The following is a 25,936-nucleotide window of genomic DNA, read 5'->3' as shown; positions in this document are numbered from 1 at the left end:
ACATTTTTATGAGCTTGGATTTTGAGGGGAACCTATTGATTGCAATTTTTTGATGTTTTGGTATATTCAGCAAAATTTTTAAATGCTTCAGACAAGCATATGCCATAGGGAAGCAGTAAAGTTTCCAAAAAATTATCTGTGACTCCTGACTTCAAGGAACTTACAGTCTAGTTAAGAAGATGAAATGGCAGGGAAACTTAGTAGATAGTACATTACGTGTAATTGGGTCTTATATCATAAGATGGACAGTCTGTACAAAGACATTTAAAGAAAGAAACAGTTCAAAAGCTAAACTGCCTTTCCCCTGCCATTATAAGCCTTTATTATTAAAGTTAATTCTCTTAGAAGTGTTGTTAACTATGATAAATTCCTTTTCATCCAAAATCCAAACTACGGACCTAAGCCAGTACCACACTGTCTTGGTCGTGCTTAGTCGCTCAGTTGTGTCCAACTCTTTGCAACCCCATGGACTGCAGCCCACCAGTCTCCTCTTGTCCATGGAAATTCTCCAGGCAAGAATACTGGCGTAGTTACCATGCCCTCCTCCAGGGGATCTTCCCAACCCAAGGATTGAACCCAGGTCTCCTCTGTTGCAGGCAGATTCTTTACCAGCTGAGCCACCAGGGAACCCAAAGAATACTGGAATGGGTAACCTATCCCTTCTTCAGGGGATCTTCCCGACCCAGGAATTGAACTGGGATCTCCTGCGTTGCAGGCTGATTCTTTATCAGCTGAGCTGCTAGGGAAGCCCACTGTCTTGGTTACTGTTACTGTTGCTTGGTTATAGTAATCAGTAACTGAACTGAAATAATAACTGTAGTCACTATAGTAATCAGTAACTGAAATCAGTTACTCAGTTGGAGTAAGTCCTCTAACTTTGTTGTTTTTTTTCAGACCTACTTTAACATTCTAGGTCTTCTGAATTTCCAAATACAATATGAAGACTCACTGATACATTTTCAGGAAGTACTTACTTAAAATGAGCTGATTATGTCTGTGGCTCTGTAACGGAGATTAAAAGGGAGCCGTGTTTGATTCTGTATTGTCCTTTGTCCTGTAACTGTCCTTAGGTGGAATCACCACAGTAAAAATAGTTTTAAATTTGCCATTCTATTTCAGAAAGTTGGCTGTCTCACCACTTCTTCCTGCTGTTCACATCTGTTACCATATATTACAAGGTCTAGCCCTTGGAGGGGGCTTGCTCAGCAGCATCCAGTGTTATGGCTTCTTCATAGAGAGTTAGATTATGTGCTTCCCTCTTGTCACATTTAACTGTAAGCCTTGTTCTTCTTTCAGGGAAACGCAAACCTGGACATCCAGAACGTGAACCAGCAGACGGCCCTCCACCTGGCGGTGGAGCGGCAGCACACCCAGATTGTGAGGGTAACGTGTCTACTAAAGTGCATCTTACCCCTGTAAATGATATGTTGTTAGGCTTCTCCGAAGGCGTAGTTAGAGGTAAAATTATGATTCTAGGCTGGTATTTTAATCAGTTGGATAAAGAGTTTTAATTTCTAATAGGAAAAATCTTAACTCTTATATTCAGAGTTTTTATAATTTTGTTGTCAGGATTTGTAAATTCCTGGAATATTAAATCAGAGAATTTCAAAGTAACATATACATTTTTTAAAAGTATACTTCCTTTTAATTTTTATAAATGAGAGTGAGCTGTAATTAAAGCCTTTGGCTAGACATTTGCCAAACATTTCAAAGAAGCTGGCATACGTAATTTTATTTTACTAATCTGGTGATTCCAGATCAAATACTTGAAAGATGATCTGTTTAAACTTTTTTGCAGAGCAGTGGCTCTTAAAGTTTGGAGGCTGAGCAGCAGCAATAGCATCACCTAGGGCTTTGGCAGAAAAGTAAATTCTTGGGCCCCATCTCAGACCAACCAGAGCAGAACCTCTAAGGGTGGGAACTAGCAATCTCTGGTTTTACAGGCCCCCATGTAATTCTGATGCCAATTTAAATTTGAGAGACCTATCTACAGGGACGTTTTATATAATCTTTTTGAAGCATAGTGAACAAAAAAAGAGCAAAATAGTAATTTGCCAAAACAGGCAGGACTGTATGCTTGAGATTGATTTCTTTGTGTGGTGTTTTTCTAAAACTCTGATAACATTTACAGAAAGGTTAGGGAACTTGTTAAAGCAAAGTTTTGTATTTACTGCTTAAAATATCTGTTGAGGTATATCAATTATGCATTATATGTAAGAGATTGTAACTTAGCAAACATTTCACATTTATAAAAAATTCTCTTGCCAGAAATTCTTCATTTCTCTGATGTTTGGACTTATAACCCTTATAACCACACATTTGGAGAAAATTGACCACAGGGGATGGAAAAAAATAAATGCATATTTATTTAAATAATAGAAGAATTTTGAGTATTGTGATTTGGTCCTATTGGAAATACTTAAAATATACCAACTCACATATCTGAAATTAAAAGGAGAGGAAAACAATGTCCTGAATTTCCTCCAGTTATTTTGATCTTAGAGTAGAATAATTAAGCTGCATGTTGGTTCTTGTTTCTTTCTGCTGTCCCTAGTTCAGTATGTTTGAATAATCAAGCTCATCATTATTTGTAAGCGGTCACAGGGATCAGAGTGGTGGCAAGCAAACACAGAAGTTAACTGTCAGGGCAGCCCCGTCAGATAGGGCTCTCACACTGTTACTTTAATTTTACTTTTTTTAGCTTTATTAAGTTATAATAGACAGATGGAAATTGTATACATTTAAAGTGTACAGCTTCGTATTTTGATCCAGGTGTACATTGTGAAATAATCACTATAATTAAGCTAATTCACATAGCCACCATCACACATAGTTTGTGTATCTGTTTGGTGAGAACAGTTAAAGTCTGCCTTCTCAGCAAATTGTAAGAACATGATACAACACCATGCAATGGGGGGCTCTCCAGAACAAATTCATCTTATGTAACTGAAACTTTGTTACTTTAGATGTATTATAATTTCTTGTGGGTGGAATACTTAGGAAAAAGAGACATTTTTCTCTTCTAGCTTTTGGTCCGTGCAGGTGCCAAGTTAGATATTCAGGATAAGGATGGGGACACTCCTCTGCACGAAGCCCTGCGGCATCACACTCTGTCTCAGCTGCGTCAGCTTCAAGATATGCAGGATGTGGGGAAGGTTGATGCTGCCTGGGAGCCATCCAAAAACACGGTGAGCAAAGATAATCGTCACTTCCGTGCCAGGAGGAGCGTATTTTAATGCAAGGTCTTATTTATGGCTCATTGAACCTGCATCTGATCAGATATTTCATCAAAAGTACAAATGTAGGGATTTAGTTTATGAGCTAAACACTAGTCAGTACTGACTGTATTGTTCGCATTCTTACTGAAAGTTGTTTGGTTCTCCTTATGCAACTTAAGCCATTCAAGCAGGAGTGCTGTGGTGTCTTGTTGTGGTTTGGGGTTGCATTTCCTCATGACTACTGGTATTGAACATCTTTTCATTTGCAGGTTTACCACCCATATATATTTGACAAAGCTGTCACTTAAGACCTTAATGTATTATGTTGTTGAACTGTTTTCTTACTACCAATCTGAATCAAGTTCCATACCAGATATGCGATATGCACATACATTCTCCCAGTCTGTGGCTTGTCTTTTCATTCTTTTAACAGTATTTTTTGAAGCAATAGTTTTTTTTTTTTTGTCTTCAGACTTTAAACTTTTTATTTTGAATCGGGGTATAGCCAGTCACCAGTGTTGTGGTGGTTTTAGGTGAACAGCAAAGGCGCTCAGCCACACTTAGACATGTGTCCATTCTCCCTCAAGCCCCTCCCCCTCCAGTCTGGTGCATGACATTGAGCAGAATTCATGTGCTATACAGTAGGTCCTTGTTGGTTATCCATTTTGAACATAGCCGTGTGTACATGACCTTCCCAAACTCCCTAAGTATCCCTTCCCCCCAGCAACCAGAAAATTTTCTAAGTCTATGAGTCGAAAAAGAGTAATTTTAATGAAGTCTGATTTAGCAATTTTTTTCTTTTATTGTTTGTGTCCTGAGAAATCTTTGCTAAATCTAAGGTCACTAAGGTTTTTCCTGTTTTGTACTAGAAGTTTATAAAGTTTGAGCTGTTACATTTAGGTCTGTGATTGATTTTGAGTTAATTTTTATATACACAGTATGAAGTATGGGTCATCTTTTTTTGTTTGTGGATATCATCATTCCAGTCCCATTTGTTGAGAAGGCTATCTTTTTCTACTGAATCGCTTGTTGTGCCTTTATCTAAAATCAGTTCTCTTCTGTTGATCTGTGTCTTTAGCTCTGTAATGCCAACGTACTGTCTTGATTACTGTAGCTTTATAATAAATGTTGAGGTCAGTCCAACTTTCTTCCTGTTTTTCAAAGTTGCTTTACTATTCTAGGTCCTTCACCTTTCCGTATGAATTTTAGAATCATTTTTAAGAATGTAAAAGGATTCTGAGACCAAAGTGTTTGCTAATTGCTGCCTGTCTTTCTGTGTGATCATGGGTAAATACTCTAACTCCTATGTGCCTTGTTTTTCTTATTTTAAAATGAGGGGAAGGGAGTAACTACCTTCATAAGGTTGTAAGGATTAAATGAGTTAGTTCATGGAAAGTGCTTAGAATAGTTCTTAGTCCACTGTAGATGCTCCATCAGTGTTAACAGTTATTATGACTATTTTCACACAAGATGTGTGAGTCAGTAGCTCGCATGACAGTAGAACCTGATTTGTCTCATTCTCCACTTTGTGTCTTAATTCCTAGCTCTTGGTTCTTTTCTCAGTTATCTCTCCCCTTATTGTTTCAAGTTGGTTGCTAACAGCTCCAGGGCCAAGTTGTTAGAAAAGGTAGTACTGTTTCCTCAATATCTAAATCAGAAGTTCCATTCTTGAGTCTTACGGGCTTTAATTAACTTGATTTACATTGTGTTTCACCCCTGAACTAAGCACAGATGAAGTGGGTATCTGACTGATTTGGACCATCTTTGGTTCACTTCTGAACCCGGAGGATGGGTCAGTCCTCATACTGTACATCTGAGGACACGGGGTGAGTGAGAGGGGAATGATGCTAGGACTGCGCCCCGTAGGTGTCCTCACGTCTCTGTAGTGTGTATGCTCCTTCCAGACATTTTCTTATTCACACATACATATTCATATATACATGCATACATATATACGCAAGCACACACACACCACACACACACACACACACGTATGTATGTATGTATGTTTGGTGATAAGAAATGATAACAGATTCCTAAAGGAAAATAATGACTCTTTTCATATGATTTCAGTTAATAATGGGACTTGGTACCCAGGGGGCTGAGAAGAAGAGTGCTGCATCTATTGCCTGTTTCTTGGCTGCTAACGGTGCTGACCTTAGCATCCGAAATAAGAAGGGTCAGTCGCCACTTGATCTCTGTCCTGATCCAAGTCTCTGCAAAGCCTTGGCAAAGTGTCATAAAGAAAAAGTCAGGTTTGTGTTATTTATTTTCATAAAACCTAGTATTCTGTACATAAAATATTCTGTACATAAAGTGTCATGTGGTTTCACAATTAAGGACTTGGTTCTTGTCATTAAACATTTTAGTAGTTGTCCCTTGAACTTTGTACTTTCTTTCTTCTTGTAAATTGATGTATAGTGATGAAATGACACCTCTTTGGAATCCATACATAGAGCTGTGTCACAGGGAAATTAATATAATGAAGTATTTTTTTATTGAAGTATAGTTGATTTACAATGTTATTTTCTGATGTACAGCAAAGTGATTCATGTATACATATGTATACATATTCTTCCATTATGGTTTATTACAAGATACTGAATATAGTTACTTGTGCTATATAGTAGGACCTTGTTTATTTTATATTGAATATGTAGTAGTTTGTATCTGCTAATCCCAAACTCCTCTAATTTATCCTTTCCCTACTCCTTTCCCCTTTGGTAACTGTAAGTTTGTTTTCTGTGTCTGTTTCTATGTCTGTTTTGTAAGTCAGTTCAGGTTGTATCATATTTTAGAGTTCACATAAGTGATAGATGATATTTGTCTTTCTCTGATTGACTTTGCTTACTGTGATAATCTCTAGGTTCATTCATGTTGCTGCAAATGACATTATTCTTTTTTTTATGGCTAAGTAGTTGTATATAGAGGTATATACATATCGTTAAGTATATTCTTAAGGAACGTAAAATTCTATTAGAGAAAGACAGAATGTATCTAAAAATATATGGATAAAGGCACCGTAATTACTGCAATAGTAACTTGAACACTGGGGTGTAGGGGAAATCACTTTGCGAACGTGTGAGGGTGCGTTTCCATGAGTCTCTGAAGGCTGTAGTGGAAACAGTGTGTCCGTTTTCTGTTGCTGTGGTTGGTTGTGCATATGTATTTCTGTGTCGTGTATATATATTTATGGTGTGTTCTGCCTTTCTGTAATAGAATCTTTATGCTCCTTAAGGATACATTTAAAGAAATGTCAAAACAGCAGCTGCAGTGACCTGTTTTTCACAGTTCCCTGTCTGTTGTGGATTCTGATGATGCTTCCTTTGTCTGTACTTAGGGCAACTAACATAGGCTCTAGTTAGGATTTTTGTTTTATTCCTGTGTCCTGTGTCTTCCTCAGCTGGTTCTGTATAGATAAAAAAAGATTCTGAGTGAAACTGTTCATGTTAGTTTTTTTTTAAGCTAGTGTATTTGACTTCTGTGTTAGAAGATTCACCCTTTTTCATTGGGTGATGATTTGTTCAATTGAAATTTGAATCGTGCTATATGTACTAAAAAAATGCAGAGAGGTAGAAGAATATAATATATACAGTGTTTCATATACAGATGATAAGGCTTAGTTTTTAAACATAACTAAAGTTTTTATGCAAACGAATGATGCTCTAGATGTTTTAAAACATTTTAATTAATGAATTTCTGACAGATGTTCTGATCGGTTTGATTAGAATTATTTTCTTTTATTAGTGGTCAGGTGGGCTCCCGAAGTCCTTCTATGATCAGTAATGACTCTGAAACCTTAGAAGAGTGTATGGTGTGCTCCGATATGAAGAGAGACACTCTGTTTGGCCCGTGTGGGCATATTGCTACCTGTTCTCTGTGTTCGCCACGAGTCAAGAAATGCCTCCTCTGTAAAGAGCAAGTTCAGTCCAGGACCAAGGTAGTATGTTTTTCGTATAGCGTTTTATTATTGTTTGATCTCTGAGACTACAGTTAATGATAAATAAGATTATATGATGCCGTGTGTCTGTTTTAATTTTGTTCTTCCTAAGCAAGATCTAAACATGGGAATGTATTATTTATACATTTATCAAGACACCAGTTAAAACATGTAAACTACACTATTAGTTAAAAATAAAAGTTGTCTACTATTTTACTTTAAAAGTCTCTTATCACCTAAAGATGTGTTTAATTCCACTTTGTGGTTTTAGTTACTTGTATATTACACCTTTTTTGAGCACATGAATTGTTTTGTATTCCTCTTTGTAGAAGACCAGTTGATTTTTTTTTCATTAGAATATCAAATAGTCTGGATTTATTTGATTGTGTTATCATGGTGTTCTTTGTTTCTATATCCTTTGTATTTCTTTGAACTGGAAGTTAGCTCTCACAGCTTGATTAGTTTCAACCTAGACATTTTTGGAAAGAAAACTTCGTAGATGATGCTACTCATTTGATATTGTGTCCCACTGTTCATTAGGCAGATAAAGTCTGATAATCCTGTACTTCTTTATGGCCAAATTCTGTATCTCTGAACTTTTTATCTCATCTGACTCCTTTTGTTTTTTGAGAAGCAGATTCTTTTCTGAGTTTCTGGTTTCTTTCTTTTTTCCCCATGTTAACTTAGTACTTTATCATCTTACTCATTTTAGTTTGTGAAATAATTTATTTTCTTTAGTTTTTCTTAATGTGTGTATATGTAAAGTGAGGTTTAAGTTTCTTACAAATAATTTCTTTCAAAGTGAGTAGCTTAAATCAAAAGATACTTTGGTTTTCTTTGGCTTCATTTATGAAGGTTATACTCTTTTTCTCATTCCCTTGTTGTTCTTTTTATTTTTCTCTAGATATTTCCTAAGCTATATATTAACATTCATTATTAGAAACAAGTTGGCACTAATTCTCATGATGAACTAGCTGGCAGTGACTTGAAAGGTGAAAACTTGCCAGTGCTTCTTGCATTTTCATAGGGCTTCTTCTAAGACTGTATGCTTTTTATGATTCAAATGACTATATCATTGGCAAAATTTTAGGCACAGGAAAAAGTTCCAGGAGTTATTTTTGGGTGAGAGGTATTGGATTAACATATGTGATTGTTTAACCTGTTTATAAAGGGGAGAAGGATATACTGGCAGCACTCACTGTATGCCGGGCACTGTGTTGGCATTTCATATGCATTATGTTTGTGTCAACCCTGCTTTAATAAATTAATGTGAATCGCTTTACTTGGTATTTATAATTTGCTTTAGTTACCTGCTGGCAGAGTGACAGTTTGGGAAAGAATCTGAAAGAATAAAAATTTAAGTCATTCTCTTGTTTTTAGATTCTGTGTATTCTGCTGTTGTGCTTGAAACTTTTTGTTAGATTAAACCCTATTTCAAAAACGTTTCTTGAGCACTTGTTTTATAACCAAGTCAGAGATGTATATGATCGTTCCCTGCTATAAATTAGTAATCTCTTGACAAACTGTGACTTAACAGTAAAAGCTACTCTTGTGTATAGGGATGTCGTCGGTGCTGTGAGACACATGTGAAGTGAGTTCAGGTCCCAGGCTTGTGTAAAGCGAGTCTCAGCTGGTAACTCTTATTGATCCTCTAGTCGCTCTGGTGATTTCAGTGGAAAAAACTGAGTCTCAAAGAAGTACACTGACACTTGGGTCTTGAACTCAGTTTTCTTGATTCTTAAGTCCCTATTCTTTCCTCTGTGTCATAAACAGTGTCTACAAGAGAGGGTTGACAGAACAGGAAGGTAGAAAGGAAGGAATGTGTTGTTACTCCTGTTTAGTCTAGTTCTGAACTCCAGGAATCAGAAAGTTTTCTGTTTGTATTTTAAGTTACGGAATTTTCGTTCCTGTGCAAAAGTGCGAAAACTTACACATACCCTCCCAGGAGGTTTGTCGGGTTGGTTGTGGAGCCTTTGAATATAAGGAAATAGTGACCCCTAGTGGCTAAAGGATCATGAACATCTTCATGAAGATAAATTGTAAAACTATTATTTGGATGAGGAAGAATAAATGAGCTTGGTCTGTTTAGCAATTAAAGAAATACAAATGTGAAATTATGAACTATTATTAACCATTCTTGTCAAATTAGCAAAAACAAACTTCAAAAATTGCTAGCCAGGGAAGTGGGAAATGAGTACTCTCTTCACACTGCAGTTGGCTGAATCACTTTTTTAATTTTTGAGAGACCATCCTGACAATATACATACAAACCTTTACAATAAACATGCTTTGATATAGTAATTCCACTCTTGGGTATGTAACCTGGGGAGAAAATCCAGAAGGGGTAACATTTATGCATGGAAAGGTCTTTTTAAAGAACTAATAGCTGAATGGGTAAGTGATTATTATATTGGTTTGCTAGATTATTTTAACGTCTTTATAAGCAATTCAGATACATAGACAGTTGTGTTGGGAATCAACACATTTTTTATATAGTGACGAGCAGAGAATCATCATGTGTTAGGCACTGATTGTATATTAAGGGTTGAACTAAACACTTTACACATAGTATCTAATTTATTCTTTTTTTTTTTTTTTTTTCAACTGTCACATTTTAATGTTTGGCCAGTATTTAGCACATATAATTCCTACAATATTTATATGAAGATACCCTTACATAGAGATGGCTGAATCAGTCAGAATTCTAGCTGCTGATGTTTGGGATTTTCATTTCTTCTTTCACCCAGATTGTGCCTGCTTTTCTTTTTAGCTTACTAGCCAGCAGATAGCTAACGCGCACACCTTTGAAACTTACCATGGTCCTCACTCCTTCCTTTAGAGAAAGGAAAGACTTTCTTGGGAGCTATGAAAAATGTACGTGTCTCCAGGGTATGGGCCCCTTAGCCACTTTTCCAGAGTCTTCCTGGTTTGCTCCCCTTCCTGTGGTTGTGCTGCTGTACTGCATAGTGCTAGCAGCTTGGGGGCTTACGGTTATCGTTCCCTTCTTTGTAGTCACATCTTGAACAGGCCTAAAGCCTGGCTGTGTAATTGTAGACTTGGAAAGACCACCCTGGTCTTGCATCTTAGAAGCTGTAGGAGACTGAAATTTGTTTCTTTCAACTGTTTTAAATCAAGTTAGAAACTTAGCAGATATCTTAGATTTCTTCTTCTCTATTCTGTACATTTTATTAGTTACCAAGTCTTCTTAAATATTTCTCATAACTCTTTCTACTCCTCTATCATATTCTGTCTTACTTCAGATGTCCACCACCACCGCCCCTCCCAATCTGATAGTTAGAATTGTTGTAGGATATACCTGAATAAGCGCCACCTAACTCCTCTCCCTGTCTTCTAATTGACTCTTACTACCTTGTGAAGAAGGATTGTTCTTTATTGTTCAGTTTTTAAAAGCTTCATCTCCACAGTGTTAGGTAACTTGTTAGTACTGGAGCTGGAATTGGAATCCAGGAACATTAAGATTCTGACCAACCATGTCTTACTGCTTCCCATGAAGTTACTATGTCCATAGCAAGGTCTAAGCTGGGAAGGTCCAATATTCGGTTGTTTAGGTGAAGAGGTGATCAGTGAACAGTATTGTTAAGTGACACAAGGAGGGGTGAATGTGTGTCAGAAGGAAGGAGGATGAGTGAAAGGTGAAGGTGGAGCCAAGGGTGGTGGGCAGGTGGGGGTCAGAGAACCAGAGCAAGCTTAAGAAATCATTATACACGCAGAACGCAGATTAAGTGGAGAAGAGGAAGAAAAACAGGGAAATCATGATTACTCTGTGGAGGGCTCTGGCTTTAGAGATCAGGGAAAAGACTAGTTCAGAGCTCTGGGCTTCAGCCAGTGGCTGGGGGGAGGGTCCATGTTCTGGGAAAGGATGTGCTAGGTGGCAGTCCTCAGATGTGGATCAGTAAACCCCTCCCTCCTCCTCCTCAAGCTTTAGCAGTCTGGCTAATCTGGTTAGATTTTTATGAATGTTAGAAATCTATCTTATCTCAGTCGTTTGTCCTTTTAATGTTTCTTTCAAAAGTAGTTTAAGCACAAAAAGAAAACTGAAATCTAGTCTGTTTTCCCTGACCTTGGAGGAAGTGGAATTTTCGGTGTCATTCTTTCAGACAGGTAGGGAGACTGAAGTGGAACGAGGCCAGCTTAGCTGGGGTGTTTAAAAAAATGTGAGAATAAGTGACCAAGAGACTAGATCGAGGACAGAGGAGAAGCCTGTGGTAAATTCCTCTGTGTGGAAGAGTTTCCTTACAGAGAAGCAATGCATTTGGATACAAAAGGAGCTGTTAGAGTCACTCGGTTTATTTGTAGATGTTCACGCTTATGCTGTACCCTCTTTTTCACAGATTGAAGAATGCGTGGTATGCTCTGACAAGAAAGCAGCTGTTCTTTTTCAGCCGTGTGGACACATGTGTGCTTGTGAGAGTAAGTAGCCCAAATAGAACTTTCTCAGAATTATCATAAAAATAGAAAGCGAAGTAAATTATACCTTTGAATTTTTTTAAAAAGTAACTCACGAACAGAGGTGTTGGTAGCCTTTGAGACTCCCCATTTGTACGCGGTACAGATGCCACCACTCTCCCTCCTTAGTCCCAAGTGTTAGCGAAAGCTGGATGCACTGCATTCCCCCAGCTCAACTTTTTATTTCATTTATGTGTGAGCATAAATGAAATAAAATGACCTCTTTGTTTCCAAAAATGAACGTTGAAACATTTAGTATGGCCTTTTTCCACGTATAAAATGAACACATCTCCATTTGTCTACACCTTTGTGGAGCCTCTCCTGTGTACACTCTCCACTGCTGAACCACTCACAGCAGCCATTTGGGGCAATAATTTCTGGCCTTCTTAACCTTCCTTAACCTCTATGTCAAGAGAGCTTATAGAAATCTTTTCTTTATGGAGGTAATATTAAAATTTAAGAGGCGTTTTAACCTTTGCTTTTACATGTCTCCCTTGTTCTTTGCAAGTTAATATATTTAGTATTAATGTTCTCCCTTTTAATTTTTACTTGTCAGTGAAAGATTTTAAACATGTTTAACAATTTGTACTTAAATGGGCCCAAGCTAAAATATGGTGTTTCCTCTTATGAAATAGTTCAGTCACTTAGGTGTTGGTTTTTAATATAAAATCTGACTAAAGTAAAAAACTGTGTGATAGATTAATCTCATTGGCACAGATTTGCTTCAAGCATTGGTGTGTTTTTTTTTTTTTGGCCGCTTGTCAACTAAGAAATGATCAAGGTTTTCTGCTGTAACATTCTGCTCCAAGTTAATTGTTTCTGTTTACAGAGACTGGTATAATGGCTATTATCAGCTGTCAGAGGGCAAGAAAAAAGAGAATTCTGTCTTAAGTAAAAGAGCTCAGGTTATGCAAGTTTTCATAGCCTGGGAGTCAGCCAGCATTTTCTGTAAAAGGTCAACTAGAAAACATTTTTGGCTTTGTGGGCCCCGTGATTTCTGCAGTAACAACTCAGCCCTTTCCAGCTGCTTGCTTCTGTCATTGTAGCTCACGAACAGCCTTAGACAACATGTAAACAAATGGGTGGGACTGTTTTCCATTAAAACTTGATTTATAAAAGCTTAGTGACCAGTTGAGTTTGGCTTGCAGTCTGTGGTTTGCTGACCCTGTCATAAAGCTGGTTATAGTTAATAGTTGGTAATATGGACTCTAGAGCCTTAGTGTAATATTTTCCCTCAGGAGTTCCCCAAAGTTTTTACATTATTTTTGCTTTAGAATATAATGAGAACAACTGCTGATTATATTGCGTTCTTAATTTGTGCCAACTATTGTAATCTCTTTTTGAGTATTTCCTCATTTATTTTCATAAGAAACCTAAAAAGTAGATTGCTTTCTCCATTTTACAGATATATTGTTATTGGTAAACATATATTTGCTAGAGAAGCTGAAATTGCGGGGGAAAAAATGTCCCTTTCTCAAGGAATATATAGTACAGCAGGTGGTCCAGTCTCCACAGCACAGTAATCAAGGAAGGAGAAGTTACAGCCCTTTGGACAGGCTGAAGACAGATTTTATATCAATAATATAACAACCTAACCTAATAGTTACAGGAATTTGAAATAACTTGTTGTTGCTCAGTTGCTAAGCTGTGTCTGACTCTTTGTAACACCATGGACTGTAGCCTGCCACACCCCTCTGTCCTGCATTATCTCCTGGAGTTTGCTCAAATTCCTGCCCATTGAGTTGGGGATGCTATCTATTTGAAATAATAGTGGCTACATATTACATACTCAGGCTGTTAAATTATAAACTCAAGAGAAAAAAGTCTGCCCTCAAATTGAAGACAAATCCCAAACCAGTTGTCTGCTAGCAATAGCTCCTACCTGGTTCATCTTGCCGAGGCCAGCATCTGACCCATCTCTGTTTAGGCCTTGGCAGAAGATCGACCTTGACAGAACATCGGTCCACCAGCATCAGCACTGCTGAGAGTCTATGACCCCCTTGTCCACATTGGTGATTTTATGCTTTGTTAAGGTTTACTATCATATCATAAAGATACCCTGCCACAGTTTTTGTTATTTTTCCTGTTTTTGAATTGACAAAGACACTTGGTACTATAGGCTAAGATATGGAGTACACTTTTCATAATAAATGCTAATGGGAAAGGTTGTTTTGAAGCGCTATGTGTTATTTTATAATTAATTAATAACTTTAGGTGTAACATTAATAGTCCATAACATAGAATTGTGCCTGAGAATGTCTTCTTTGAATGGGAAAGCATTCTACCTCTAATACAGAGGTATTAGAAAGATAGTCCATTATGATGAATTGTCCTGACTGCTAACATTAAAAAAGTAGTCACTAAGCAATTTCCTTGTTAGATTGCATCAATTTGATAGGAGGAAGAGAATTGTATAGTATATTTTAGGAATTTAAGAGACTAGTGATAAAATACTTACAAAAGAAAGTAGTCTTTAAAAATATCATGCTGGCAGCCTTATAATTCTTGTTGCAGTAGTTAAATTCATGAAAGGTCTCTCCCTCCTTTATTCTTAAGCCTTAAGATCTTGAAATATTTATGTTACATATTTAAAAAAAAATTTGAACCTTCCCCTCAGTTTATTCCAGTGTATTAGAAAATGCTGTTATTTTCATAACAGTGGGCTTTCTACTCTAGAGGCTACCAGTGAAAAATATGCTTTCTTCGGTGGGTAACATCTTGAGAAGGTAGAATTGTGTATCGCTGTAACTTAGTGTTTATCTCACTGTTAAATGAGTGGAGGGAGGCACCCCTGTTCACGTTTTCTTCTGTGAGATGTGTTGTGTTGCCATTTGCAGACTGTGCCAGCCTGATGAAGAAGTGTGTGCAGTGTCGGGCAGTAGTTGAGCGAAGAGTGCCCTTCATCATGTGCTGTGGAGGGAAAAGTGCAGAGGACGCCACCGATGATATCTGTAAGTGGGTTTTCTTACTTTGTCGGGATTTCCATAGACACGTCTTCTCAGAGTGCACTGTACTGCCTGCTCGTAACGCAAGGTATGTGACCTGAATCTACAAGGAACAGGTGCACTATGGGAAACCTGCAATTGTGTTTTTCTAACTTGTAATATTTTGGAGCTTTAAGCATTAGTCTTTTAAGGAAGTACCCATGTGTGTTTTATAACAAAGTATTGTTGTGTTCTTAAAGATACTTTGACTATTTTTAAGATGAAATTTATTGTGTCTCAGGGCAGGAGGACATCATATTAAAAATTATTTTTTCAGTTTACACATGTATTAACCTTATTCCTTTATGTAATAGGTTTACCTAGTGTGTTTAATTATTTTATGAAATAGTCATTATTTGTGACAGAGTAACTATAGATAAATGGAAGTGTAACCCAGTGAACAGTGGAAAGATGAAAAGTAAGTTATTTACCTTCAATCTTCTGTACAGTTGACCCTTGAACATCATAGATTTGCACTGCCGGGGTCCACTTAAACTTGAATCTTTTTTTTTGGCCACACCACATGGCTTGTGGAATCTCAGTTCCCCAACCAAGGATTGAATCCAGGCCACAGCAGTGAAAGCCTGGAATCCTAACCACCAGGCCACCAGGGAACTCCCAAAACTTGGATATTTTTTAGTAGTAAATACTACGGGACTACATGGTTTGTGTGTGGTTGGTTGAGTCCAGTAATGTGAAGAAACTGTGGATTTGGAGGGCTGCTGTAAGTTATTTGTTGATTAACCCTTGTGTTGTTCAAGGGTCACCTGTAGTATAGTGGTATAAACATAGTTTTCATCTCTGCACGAGACGTAAACTGGATGGTCTCTTTGATTTCTTTGTTCTGTGTAGGATGAGGAATAACGTTAGTGTAGCCACTTTGTTTTTATCCCCAATAGAGCAGGGTAAAAATCCTGGGGACAGATTAACCAGAGTAAAAGTCCAAGTATCTAGAGAATAGGAAAAGTGAGGTGAAAAATTTCCCTCCATTGAGTAGGTATCATGGACCTTTCTTTCATGGAGTTCTTCATCTCGGATCAGTAGCAACAGGAGAGCCTTGGAAAACCCGGAAGTCTCTTTGTAGCGTGGATTATTGTCCACCTGAGTTAAACATGATTAGAAATTAATGTGTAAACCTATTACTTTTTGAAGATTATAAATGAAGAAGTTTAACATGAATGTCACTGCTGTATCTGTTGTCCACATGGGAAAAAAGTTTTTTAAGAGCATTCGAATAATAGTATCGTGTTTTTAATAAATAAAAGTAATAATTTTGAAATAAAAAAATCATTTTTGCTTCACAACAGTCATAACATTAAGATTCTTTGTGTGTGCTTTAGCCAGTGGGAATATTCCGGTGCTGCAGAAGGACAAGGATAATACCAATGTCAATGCAGATGTGCAAAAGCTGCAGCAGCAGCTGCAGGACATCAAAGAGCAGGTAACGGCGCTTCTCCACAGTGAAGAGCGACTCCCAAGAGCGCCAGTGCATCTTTTTCTAAAAAACTACTAGCGTTGTCTATAGCAAGCGTGGTTCATATTAGTGTATCACTTGTAGTATTTGAATATTTGCAGTCAGCAAGATCTGATTAGAAGATTTCATCAAGTGCTTGACAAACTAGGAGACGCACCACACCCAACATGAGAAAATGCTCCGTCACACATTTCCTGCCTGTCAGATTGAGGGGGGAATGTTAGAAACTGTCAGTATCGAGTGTTCAGACAAAGTACATAGCAGCTGCAACTCACACAGTGCTGATGGGAATATTAATTAGTAAAAACACTTTGGGAAAGTCTGTCATCATCTCATAAAACTAAATAAGATTTTGTTTGGGGATGAAAACTTGGAAAAAATAATCACACAGATAGTGTTTAAAATCGAAGGATGGTGGTTGTTTTTGGCTGGGACATGGGGGCAGTTTGATGAGTAGTGATGGTTCCGTTTCATGACCTAAGTTATTTACTTACGTTTGATCAGTTTGTGAGCTTTTATTAAACTGTACATTATGACCTGTGCACATTTCTCTATAGATGTGATACTTCAGTGAAAAAGAGAAAAAGATACACACACACATACTCTCCATAAGAAAAGCAAGGGAAAGATAAATGTTAAATTCAGAAACGTCGTTATCAGTGAGGGGTGTGGAGGGCGTATTCATGCCTAAGCTGGGTGGTGGTTATTTGTTTCTTAATATATTATACATACCAACAGAAGTACTCTTTCATATCTGCTTAATATTTAACAAAAGCAACATTAAAATGAAGACGTTACCTAAAACTTAGAGGTTCTGGTTTTAAAAAACAGTCTTTTTCCCCTCTTATCTTACCGTTTGACCCAGCAGTTAAATCTGGTTTAATTCAGAGGGTTGAGCAGGAAGGGCTTTCTTCAGTCGCAGTCGCAGCAGTGCTGCCGTGCAGTGGTGCAGAGTCCCACGCTTGTCTTTTCTATCTGAAGTTTCTTCTTTCTTAGATAATCTTTATGTCCATATTTCATCACTAAAGTATTTAAATAGTTAAAGCTCATTTTCTGTGGAATGTTGAGGTTTCTTACCCCTTCAAGGTTACCAAGAGAAAGCATCTGAATAAGTCTCTTTAAATTTTAAACCTCCAATCTCTCTCTTACCCCAATGTCTCTTTAAAAAACAAAGATTTATTTTATATGCTATTAAGGCTATATTAATCCAAAGTAACTTAACCCTGGACTGCACAGATGTGTTTACTTTTGGAAATAAGAGTTATTAATTAACTACATAAACCTCTGGGAAGTTTAATGAAAAAGAAACTATTGTAGTTTTAAAAAGCTGCTTTGGCTTTTTAAAATAAAAACTGATTTTTCTATCCCTTTTCTTCTCAAAACTTCGACGATAAATGTGAAAGTTTACCTTGGAAGAATGGAGCCAGCAAGTGAGACTGTAGTTCTTTTTTTCTATCGTTTTCTTCACGATGATTTCTGATATTGTCAGAGTTGGTAATTACATTTTCCTATAGGCTTTAGGGCTGATTTATTAATCTGGACATTTTTATTTAATTATTTCATTTCTGTGTTATTTGGGAAAGATATAATTCAGAATGAAGTATTAAGATATATAATGTTTTTATAAACGTAAAATGTACTTTGTGAGTGTGTGATTTTTTTCTAGAAAAGTTCATAGAAATACACTCCTGAATTCTTCTCAGTTGATGAAGCTACATTTAGCAATGGCTAAGGTTAATTGTGTTTAACCAGAGGGTCTGTACTGAAGGCTGTGCAGCGCAGCTTCACGTCTAAAAGCAGGAGCTCTGGGGCCACACGCGCCCAAGCTCACATTCTGGCTCGTCTTTAGCGTCACTAAGCCTCAGTTTCCTCTTTTGAAGTGAGAGTGATACAAGCTTTGGGCCTGGATCACGTCTAGCATCGTGCTTGGCGTGTGTGTATGTTCTTAGCAATATCCTCCGCTGCTTCCTGCAATACACTGTGTTATTTTCATACAAGAACAACCTGGTACCTAGAGTTGAACAATCTGAGTCAGGCTGAAGGGGCTATTTTCATCCTTTTCCTATTAGATTTTGGCATTTGCATTTTTAATTTTATGTACTATTTATTTTATATAGTACCATTTTATACTGACCTGACAGTACAGCCAGTATTTCTATTTTTATAAGGATGATATCTTAAAGATTCAAAATTTAAAAGTGTCCAGCAGCCAAAGATTATTTGACTACAACAACAAAAAAAGTAATGACTTTGCAGAGTTGTCAGATTATACTTTCAAACTAGAAAATAGCTCAGCATTTATTACTTTGTTTATTATCTCATATTGCAGACAATGTGCCCTGTGTGTTTGGATCGTCTGAAGAACATGATCTTCCTTTGTGGCCATGGGACGTGCCAGCTCTGCGGAGACCGGATGAGTGAATGTCCCATCTGTCGAAAAGCTATCGAACGGAGGATTCTTTTGTATTAACTAAGAAACCCCCTGTGTTCTGTTAGCGAAAATATTTTGGCTGTGAGATCTTAGTGAGCTTTTTAAGCTAGTTGGAGGTTCTAATGAATTAATTTTTAATTTCATAGTGTCTTTGCTAGAGTGTAATTAGACTCTAAACATACCAGAACAACGACAACAACAACAACAAAAACTCTACAAAACAGTGTTTGAAGCTGTGTATTTTTTGTTTTCCTTTCAATTGAAACATCAAATCCATGTAATTCATATATAATTTGCCTTCTGCATCTAAGGGAGAAAGTCCTTTAAGCATCTCCTGTTATTTTTTGTTTTCATTGCATTTTCTCTCATAGTTTATAAATGTTAGACCTCAAAAGATATACTTCCTTATGGTCAGCTGTCTTTCAGTTTATCATGATTTGTACAGTGAGTTGACACAGGTACCCAGAAAGGTCATGTATCATATGAAAGGTGCAAGTCAAACCATTATGCTTCATATATTACATGATAAAATTATAGTACAAGTTCTGCATGATTAAAGGAATACTGAAGTGAGGATTCTCCTTATAAGGTAACATAAAGTTATCCAAATGATTGTCTCTAAATTCTCAGAGAAAATGGAGATATAGAATGAGAGAATAGTGACTTTGCATTTAACTTATTTTCTGGATCAAAGGAAAATTGTTTTGCTTGTTTCAAAATGACTGAGACATGAAAAGTAAAACTAAGCAATCACAGTGGGTAACTGAAGGCAGGGCGGGTGGGGGCATCCAATAAAAGAGTGCCTATTAACTGTTAGAGTTGCCCTTCTTACATCAATTTGTACACTGTTTGTTCAGCCAGCTTGTAAAAAACTGTGAAAAATGGGCCTCAGTTTCCCCTGTGGTTCCTTACTCAGGCTTGATCTGACCAGTGAAATGGTGTTGCCCTGTTTGGGCCCCCGGGGTTCAGTTTACCTTTCCCGATGCGCCGAGTAGCAGGAATCCGGGAAGGGAAAAGCACTGTCCTCAGTAAGGCGCTGGCCCTCTCTCCTCGGCGTCAGTTCTGCCACCGTCACTGTCGCTGTCCTCCTCAGAGGCCTCCTTCCATCATCTTCTAGATAGTAGAGCTGACTATAAAGAAAGCAGTCTCTCATCATACCTAACAATGGGGATATTACTTAACCTGTCAGCAATATCCAAGACCTTGTAAATAACTTAATTTAGAAAGAGTGACTAGGATATTTACAGAAATATGTCTGATTATCGGTGTTTTTGTTTTGTTTTACTCTGGAGCATCTAATTATTTTTTTCTCTTTCAACATCTGGAATGAATATACACATAAGTAAGTGTTTTGGGGTTCATTGCTGCTAGATTATACAAATATCACCTGTTTACAGTAGTATCTACTATATGTGTATAAGTTGACTCCTAAGGATAAGTATCTTTTTTGTGGGTTTTTTCCCCTTTGACTCTGGTTCTTATTTCATTTCTCCTGCTGCAACAATTAAATTGGAAAGTACAAGGTCTCTAGCCCTCATAATACCATGTTTCTGGCTCATTAATGCCTGCTGCCTCTGCAAGCCCTGGTGAGAGCAATGGTGCACTTTGCTGCCTTTCTAGTCTCGGTAATTCCGTATCTGCGTTTAGTGGCGTGACTTACCATTTAGAACAGTAAAAGTTTTTATAAATTTTAAATTTGAAAATTTATATTGACTGTACTCAGTTACCTAATAACAGGCTACTGAGGCTGTTGTTGAAGCCATATTTTGAAGTTATAAAAACATAGAATGTCTGTCCAGTGATGTTCACATAGAGAGACAAGACTATTTTCTTTCAGATCTGTAAACAGTGTAAGTCAGGGTTTTCCTCCACGTGCTGCCCATCTCTTTTCCACAAGGCCGACTATAAGGAGGGAGCACCTGGCTGACTCGTGCTTAGCTTGACCAACCAGAGAATTGTACAGTCCGGAGCTTTACTTCACTTAAATTCTTGTTTTAGGTCTTCTGAGCGACAGTGCTCAAGCTTACATCCCTAAAAGGCAGCTTCACCTTCCAGACTAGCTTATTTCCTCCATATTAAAAATACAGTAACCTGTGAACTATTATAAAAGTCACAAAGTCACTGTAACTGTAGTGTTGTACACTTGTGGATTTTCTCCATTTGTACCACTTTGAAATTTGTCTAGTGAAAAGAAAATGTTTTTTCATTCGTGTTTTTAAGCACCTGAAAAATAATTTTAAATTTATTTTTGGTTTGTGAGAGAGAATAAGTTTAAGAGCATCATTATTTAAGTGACTTTCCTTTAATTCTATGAAACGGCTACCTCTTATCATAAGTCTCAGCAGTACTCCCAGTTAGGATGTGTCCTTGTCATGATCATCTTTTTATCTTGTGCCTCGAAGGAGCTTTTGCTTTTCCTAGAATCGTTAGGAAAGAAAAAAAAAAAAAAACACACCAAAACTGTCATGCATTCACTCAGAAACGTATTTATTGGGCTTCAGGAGCAAGATACACAACACTGAAAAAATTGTCAGTTTCTAAGCACATACAGAATTTATCATGCAGCCATTGCGTATTTGAAGTATTCTTTTCAAAAAGAAGGGATCTAAAGATACTGATAGCATTTCTTCCTAATGCTTTGGAAGAGCTGTCATTAGGGTTCCCTCTCTGTACCCTCTCACCTCTACCATAGTTTTTCTTTTATTCTAATATTGTCAGCTTTGTGACCCAAAACATACACACAACTTAACCAGATGGTGCTATTCTAATAGTTTTTCTTCCCATAATTTAACATTGCTGTTTAAACTATAAACATATTTCATTTTGTTGGGAGCAAGGAAGTTTTTCAAGAGAAGGTCATTTTGTATTAGTATTGGAATATTATATTACATAAGTGTTTTAGTTTAGCTGGCCAAATTATGCTTGATTGTATGTAAATTTAAACATTGCAGATTGACCATCTAGCTACTGAGGCATAAAATTAATTGATAATGTTGAAAATAATTTTCTTAAATTTATGTCTTTGATGGCTTTAGCCTGTAAGAGCATTTAGGAAATTGCAATGCATGCTGCTTAAGATGTGTCCAATTCAAATTTCAAAGCTTGCTAGGTCATTTTTACGTGGCAGAAATAGCTGGTCTTGTATTGTAGTGTAATGTATTGCCCAATGCTGTTTTTTGTTTATTGTGAATTTTGGACCCTTTTGGACTAAGAATTATTTAAACTTATGAACTTGGAGAATTGGTGATGGAATTGGATAGAGGGGATGACAGGGATTGCAGCAAGTAGGAAAAGAAAAGTCAGTTTTTGAGTTTAGAGAAAAATGGAGATCATGTAGATTTTACCAAAGCAGTAACTGTAGAAGTATATTCACCTTTCTCATTTTGCAGAATTGAAACTGTACCCCTCAAGCAGCAGTCCTCTTCTCCCTCCTCCAGTGGAATAGCATTTTGATTAAATATAACTGGAGAAACAGCTGACTATCTTAAGAGTTTGTATTTGCAAGACCTACAGTGATGGTGAATAATCAAGTTTGGGGAAGACAGAATTTCTTTTCTCCCTCCCAGTCATCATCAGTCGTAATTGAGTAGGTTTTAAATATCTGTTAATTAGAAGGATTTATTTCATTTTGAGTCAGAGGGGAGAAGCACACTTTTTAAACATTGTAATTAGGTTAGCTTTGAATTTATACTAAATTGACAAGGTATTAGAACTTCACAAATTTTGTGTGCCTTGTTGTTGAAAATGTTAGTTTTCTTTAAGTCTACTTGTAACTGTTTTCAAGATGTTTTTTTCCTCTCAAAAAGGAATCTTAATTTTATTTGCTTGAGTATTATAATAGGAATGCTTACTGACATTACTTGATGAATCATGTATAGCCTTGGAACCTTTACATAGATGTAAAACTATAACAGTATTAATTACAGTTGTACTTCTTTAAAACACTAAAATTGAGGAAAAGCTATTTAATGCTGTCTCATGTATACATTGCTTTGCTACAACGAGGGGGACATTTTTTTAGGTTGAGCCTCAGTTTGCTGGTAAGTGGCTGGTAGTGGGTGAAACTAGAGCATAAAGATAGGAAGTAGATAGTAGAACTGGTGAGTTAAAGTGTAAGCTGCTGCATGGGCACGTTCTGCCTCCTTTTCTGCCAGAGTATTTTCCAGCGTTTATTCATATTTGTGACTAAGGAGGAGATGGAAACCTGAGGTTAAAAATGGAGATTTTTATTTTGTTGAGGAAGCAAAGGTGACTTGCCACATCAGTTTGGTGCCTAAATCCGTAACTGCAAGTTACAATTAATAATGAAATGTGTAAGAGAGATAATATTGGTGAATATTTTTTTTTCTTGTGCAGTCTATTTAGTTTTGTTTCATAAACATGACTTCTTCCCTCCAAAAAGCAAAGTGGTCTTGTAATTTTCTATAGAATAAACAAATGTGCCATTTTGGTCTGAAATCAATAATTTCAGGAAGTTATTGAAAGTTCTGACTCAGGGCTTTTTAACAGTTTAAGCAATTGTTAGTTATATTTTGGGAAAATCCATCTACATAATTCTTCAGTGCCTTGAAAGAATTATTAACTTGGCAGCACTACTAAAACTTGATAGAAGGTGGTCTTTGGTGTGCGTTTATCATCATACACACATTGATAAGTTGTATTTCTTAGCTCATGTAATAGCGATACTGTTTGTGTGCTGGGTTTGGGTAATTCTTTAAAGGAAGTTTTCTTAGATTTGCACTTGATCATTTTTTTTAATGGATTATTTATGGCCATGACACTGTTACCAGGAAAGTACTTCTATGTTAAGTCATTATGCCAAGTCCTATATCAGTAGCACCTGGGAAGAGGAGCTAGAATTCATACCTTTTGCTATTTTAGCAAAAAAGGAGAATCTGTTTGGAAAACAGATTGTCTTCCCCTCAAATGAAAAGAAGACCTTTTGTTTAAATGATTCGGTTAAAAAAACTTTTTTTTAAGAAAATCATGAATTGCATGACACTCTTTAACGCTGGTCTTACTTAGACTGAATCCACAGAATTTTCTGTTCAGTGTACTTGTGTCATTCTAGATACATTATATTTAGTGATAGAAGGCAGTTTAATTGACTCATAGCAGTGATTTGCTTTGTATTTTTTCCAGTGTTTTTTAGCTTTCATTTGATTAAAGTCTTGTTTGTGAATACAGTTTTTGTATGGCAAATGATTCTCATTTATTAGCTTTCTCTTAAAAAGTGCTTAGCAAGAGCTAAGCTTTTAAAAATAAACACAAACATTTACCATTAATAAAGTGTATGATGTAATATCATTATATAATGCTTTTCGCTGATCTTTTAAAACTATTCTCTATAGATGTAAACATGAATTTTGATTCCTTATGGCATTTGAAAACAAATCTCAATACATCAAATCTTTTTATTGGGAAGGAAATTATCATGTCTTTGAGAAACAAGGAAATATATCTCCAACTCTATACAAGACATGGGTGCTCACGTCTAGAAGGCTCTCATTGCAATTGTTTACATTTAAGGTACCTCTCTATCAATGGGGCCAAAGGTTTTTCTATTTTAACACCTCACATTCTCAGGATTAAGAGATATTGTAAAAGTAGTCTAAAGGATAAACTTGATAGAAAATAAATCTACTAGTCATGAAAGACTCAACTTCTATAAAAAGTTTATTATACTTCACAACTCCAACGTAGATTTCATTTTCAAGAGGTAAACATTTTAAAACAATGATTTACTTGACTTTGTTAGCATTTTGTGACTAAATCAGTAATAGAAGGGTTTGTGGGTTATTTTATTTTTCAAGTTAATAGAAGTACTTATTTGTGAAGTTACTGGGAGGTTGTCTAGTTCAAAAATTAAGTATGTATATAACTCAGATGTTTAATAGGAAAACCATCTAAAACAAAAACCTTTTAAAATTGTTTATTTGAAAAAAAAAAAAAGCATATGTATTCCACCTTTAAAATTGTGAATTAATTTTTTTTATAACCTCTAATTAACTGTATTTGGGGGTTTATTTCTATTGCTGTATAATTAGTCATTTCATGGCAATATTTTTTATTAAATTGAAACTCTGTATAGGTTTTTAAAATAAACCCATTTTAGAAAATCTGATTTCTACTTTTTATCATTGGTAGGTATTTGTTCTTCAGAGAAGTTAAAATTGTTAGTCATACAGTGTAGCATTTCCCAGACTGACTAATAATGAAAGCTTTTAAATGATACATTGCAGGGCAGTGATAGGAGTTTAAAAGATAGAACGAGTGCATGGATTAAAGTAGAACACTAAAATGATTCTCCCATAAATTAATTGCTAAAGAATGATCATCTGGCTAATAGTTTTTTTCTCCTTATAACAAAACTAGTTGAGAGATTTATTTTTATGTTAAGGATAAAAAGATGATAAACATTTATATGAAAAGATAAGACAAGACCTGGAACAGTGACTGTCAGTCCCAGAGTTGATGCTATGTCCGTGCAACCACTGGGCAGTGCTGCCTTTGCACTGATTTTAGAATCAGATACCATGTACTCATGCTTAAAATGCCTTTTCATGTTAGGTTCTCACTCTTAGATATGGCAACTCTCTGAAAGGCAGATTTTCAATCAGTATAAATATTATTTCTCATTCGTTTAAGACTGTTGACCTTACTTCCTTTTAGTTCCACAGAACAAGTAATATCTTGAGTGAAATATTGATGTACAGTTTGGGAGAAGCCTTTATAGGTGAAGTTAACCCTGATTTAATACAAAAATAGACAATTGAATCAGAGTATCTTTGGCTGCTGACCATGGCCAAACCACACTGAAGAAAGACTGAAGTTCACAAAGATTATATGCCTTTAGTATGAATGTAATAGTGCAAGAGTATTGTGTTCGTTTCCTATTGCTCTGTGGCAAATTACCATGAATGTTTTGGCTTAACACAGTAGGAGTTTGGGAGGTCAGAAGTCTGACTTGAGTCTCCCTGGGCTCAATTCAACCTGCTGTCGGGGCTTTCTGGTTGTTCCTAGGGAAGTTCCGTGTCCTTGCTCTTTCTAGTTTCTGGAGGCAGCCCACTTTCCTTGGCCCTTGTTTGTCTTCAAAGCCATCAGTGGCCGGCTGAGTCTCACACTGCATGTGAGTCTGACAAGCAATGCCTCTTCTGCCTCCTGAAGTTTTCCACTTTTAAGGATCCTTAGGACTTCCCTGGTGGTCCAGTGGTTAAGAATCCATTTTTTTTTTTTTTTGCCCATGGCAAAAGAATGAATGGGCAAATGTGGTTAAGAATCCATTTTTTTTTTTTGCCCATGGCAAAAGAATGAATGGGCAAATGAATTGGTGAGAACTTTCAGCAAACTAAGAACAGAAAAGAACATCCTCAACTTGATTAAGAACATCTACAAAAAACCTACAGCTGACATTACTTTGAG

General features: G+C 36.6%; 1 protein-coding gene across 3 annotated transcripts in view; it reads left to right on the top strand.

The window, feature by feature from the left end:
* The window catches only part of MIB1 (MIB E3 ubiquitin protein ligase 1), a 95,124-nt gene extending 71,424 nt beyond the window's left edge, over positions 1-23,700 (top strand). For all 3 annotated transcript variants that reach the window (XM_055559356.1, XM_055559357.1, XM_055559358.1), the window contains exons 14-21: positions 1,297-1,383; positions 3,027-3,188; positions 5,292-5,473; positions 6,966-7,158; positions 11,511-11,589; positions 14,463-14,576; positions 15,950-16,050; positions 18,413-23,700. In XM_055559356.1, coding sequence (XP_055415331.1) covers positions 1,297-1,383; positions 3,027-3,188; positions 5,292-5,473; positions 6,966-7,158; positions 11,511-11,589; positions 14,463-14,576; positions 15,950-16,050; positions 18,413-18,553 — 1,059 coding nt within the window. In that variant the 3' untranslated portion in view covers positions 18,554-23,700. The remainder of the gene's footprint in view (positions 1-1,296; positions 1,384-3,026; positions 3,189-5,291; positions 5,474-6,965; positions 7,159-11,510; positions 11,590-14,462; positions 14,577-15,949; positions 16,051-18,412) is intronic.
* The last annotated feature ends 2,236 nt before the right edge of the window (positions 23,701-25,936 follow it).

Source organism: Bubalus kerabau, chromosome 21, assembly GCF_029407905.1.
Source record: "Bubalus kerabau isolate K-KA32 ecotype Philippines breed swamp buffalo chromosome 21, PCC_UOA_SB_1v2, whole genome shotgun sequence".
NCBI classification, from domain to species: Eukaryota; Metazoa; Chordata; class Mammalia; order Artiodactyla; family Bovidae; genus Bubalus; species Bubalus kerabau.
This window is presented reverse-complemented; position numbering and strand designations above follow the sequence as displayed.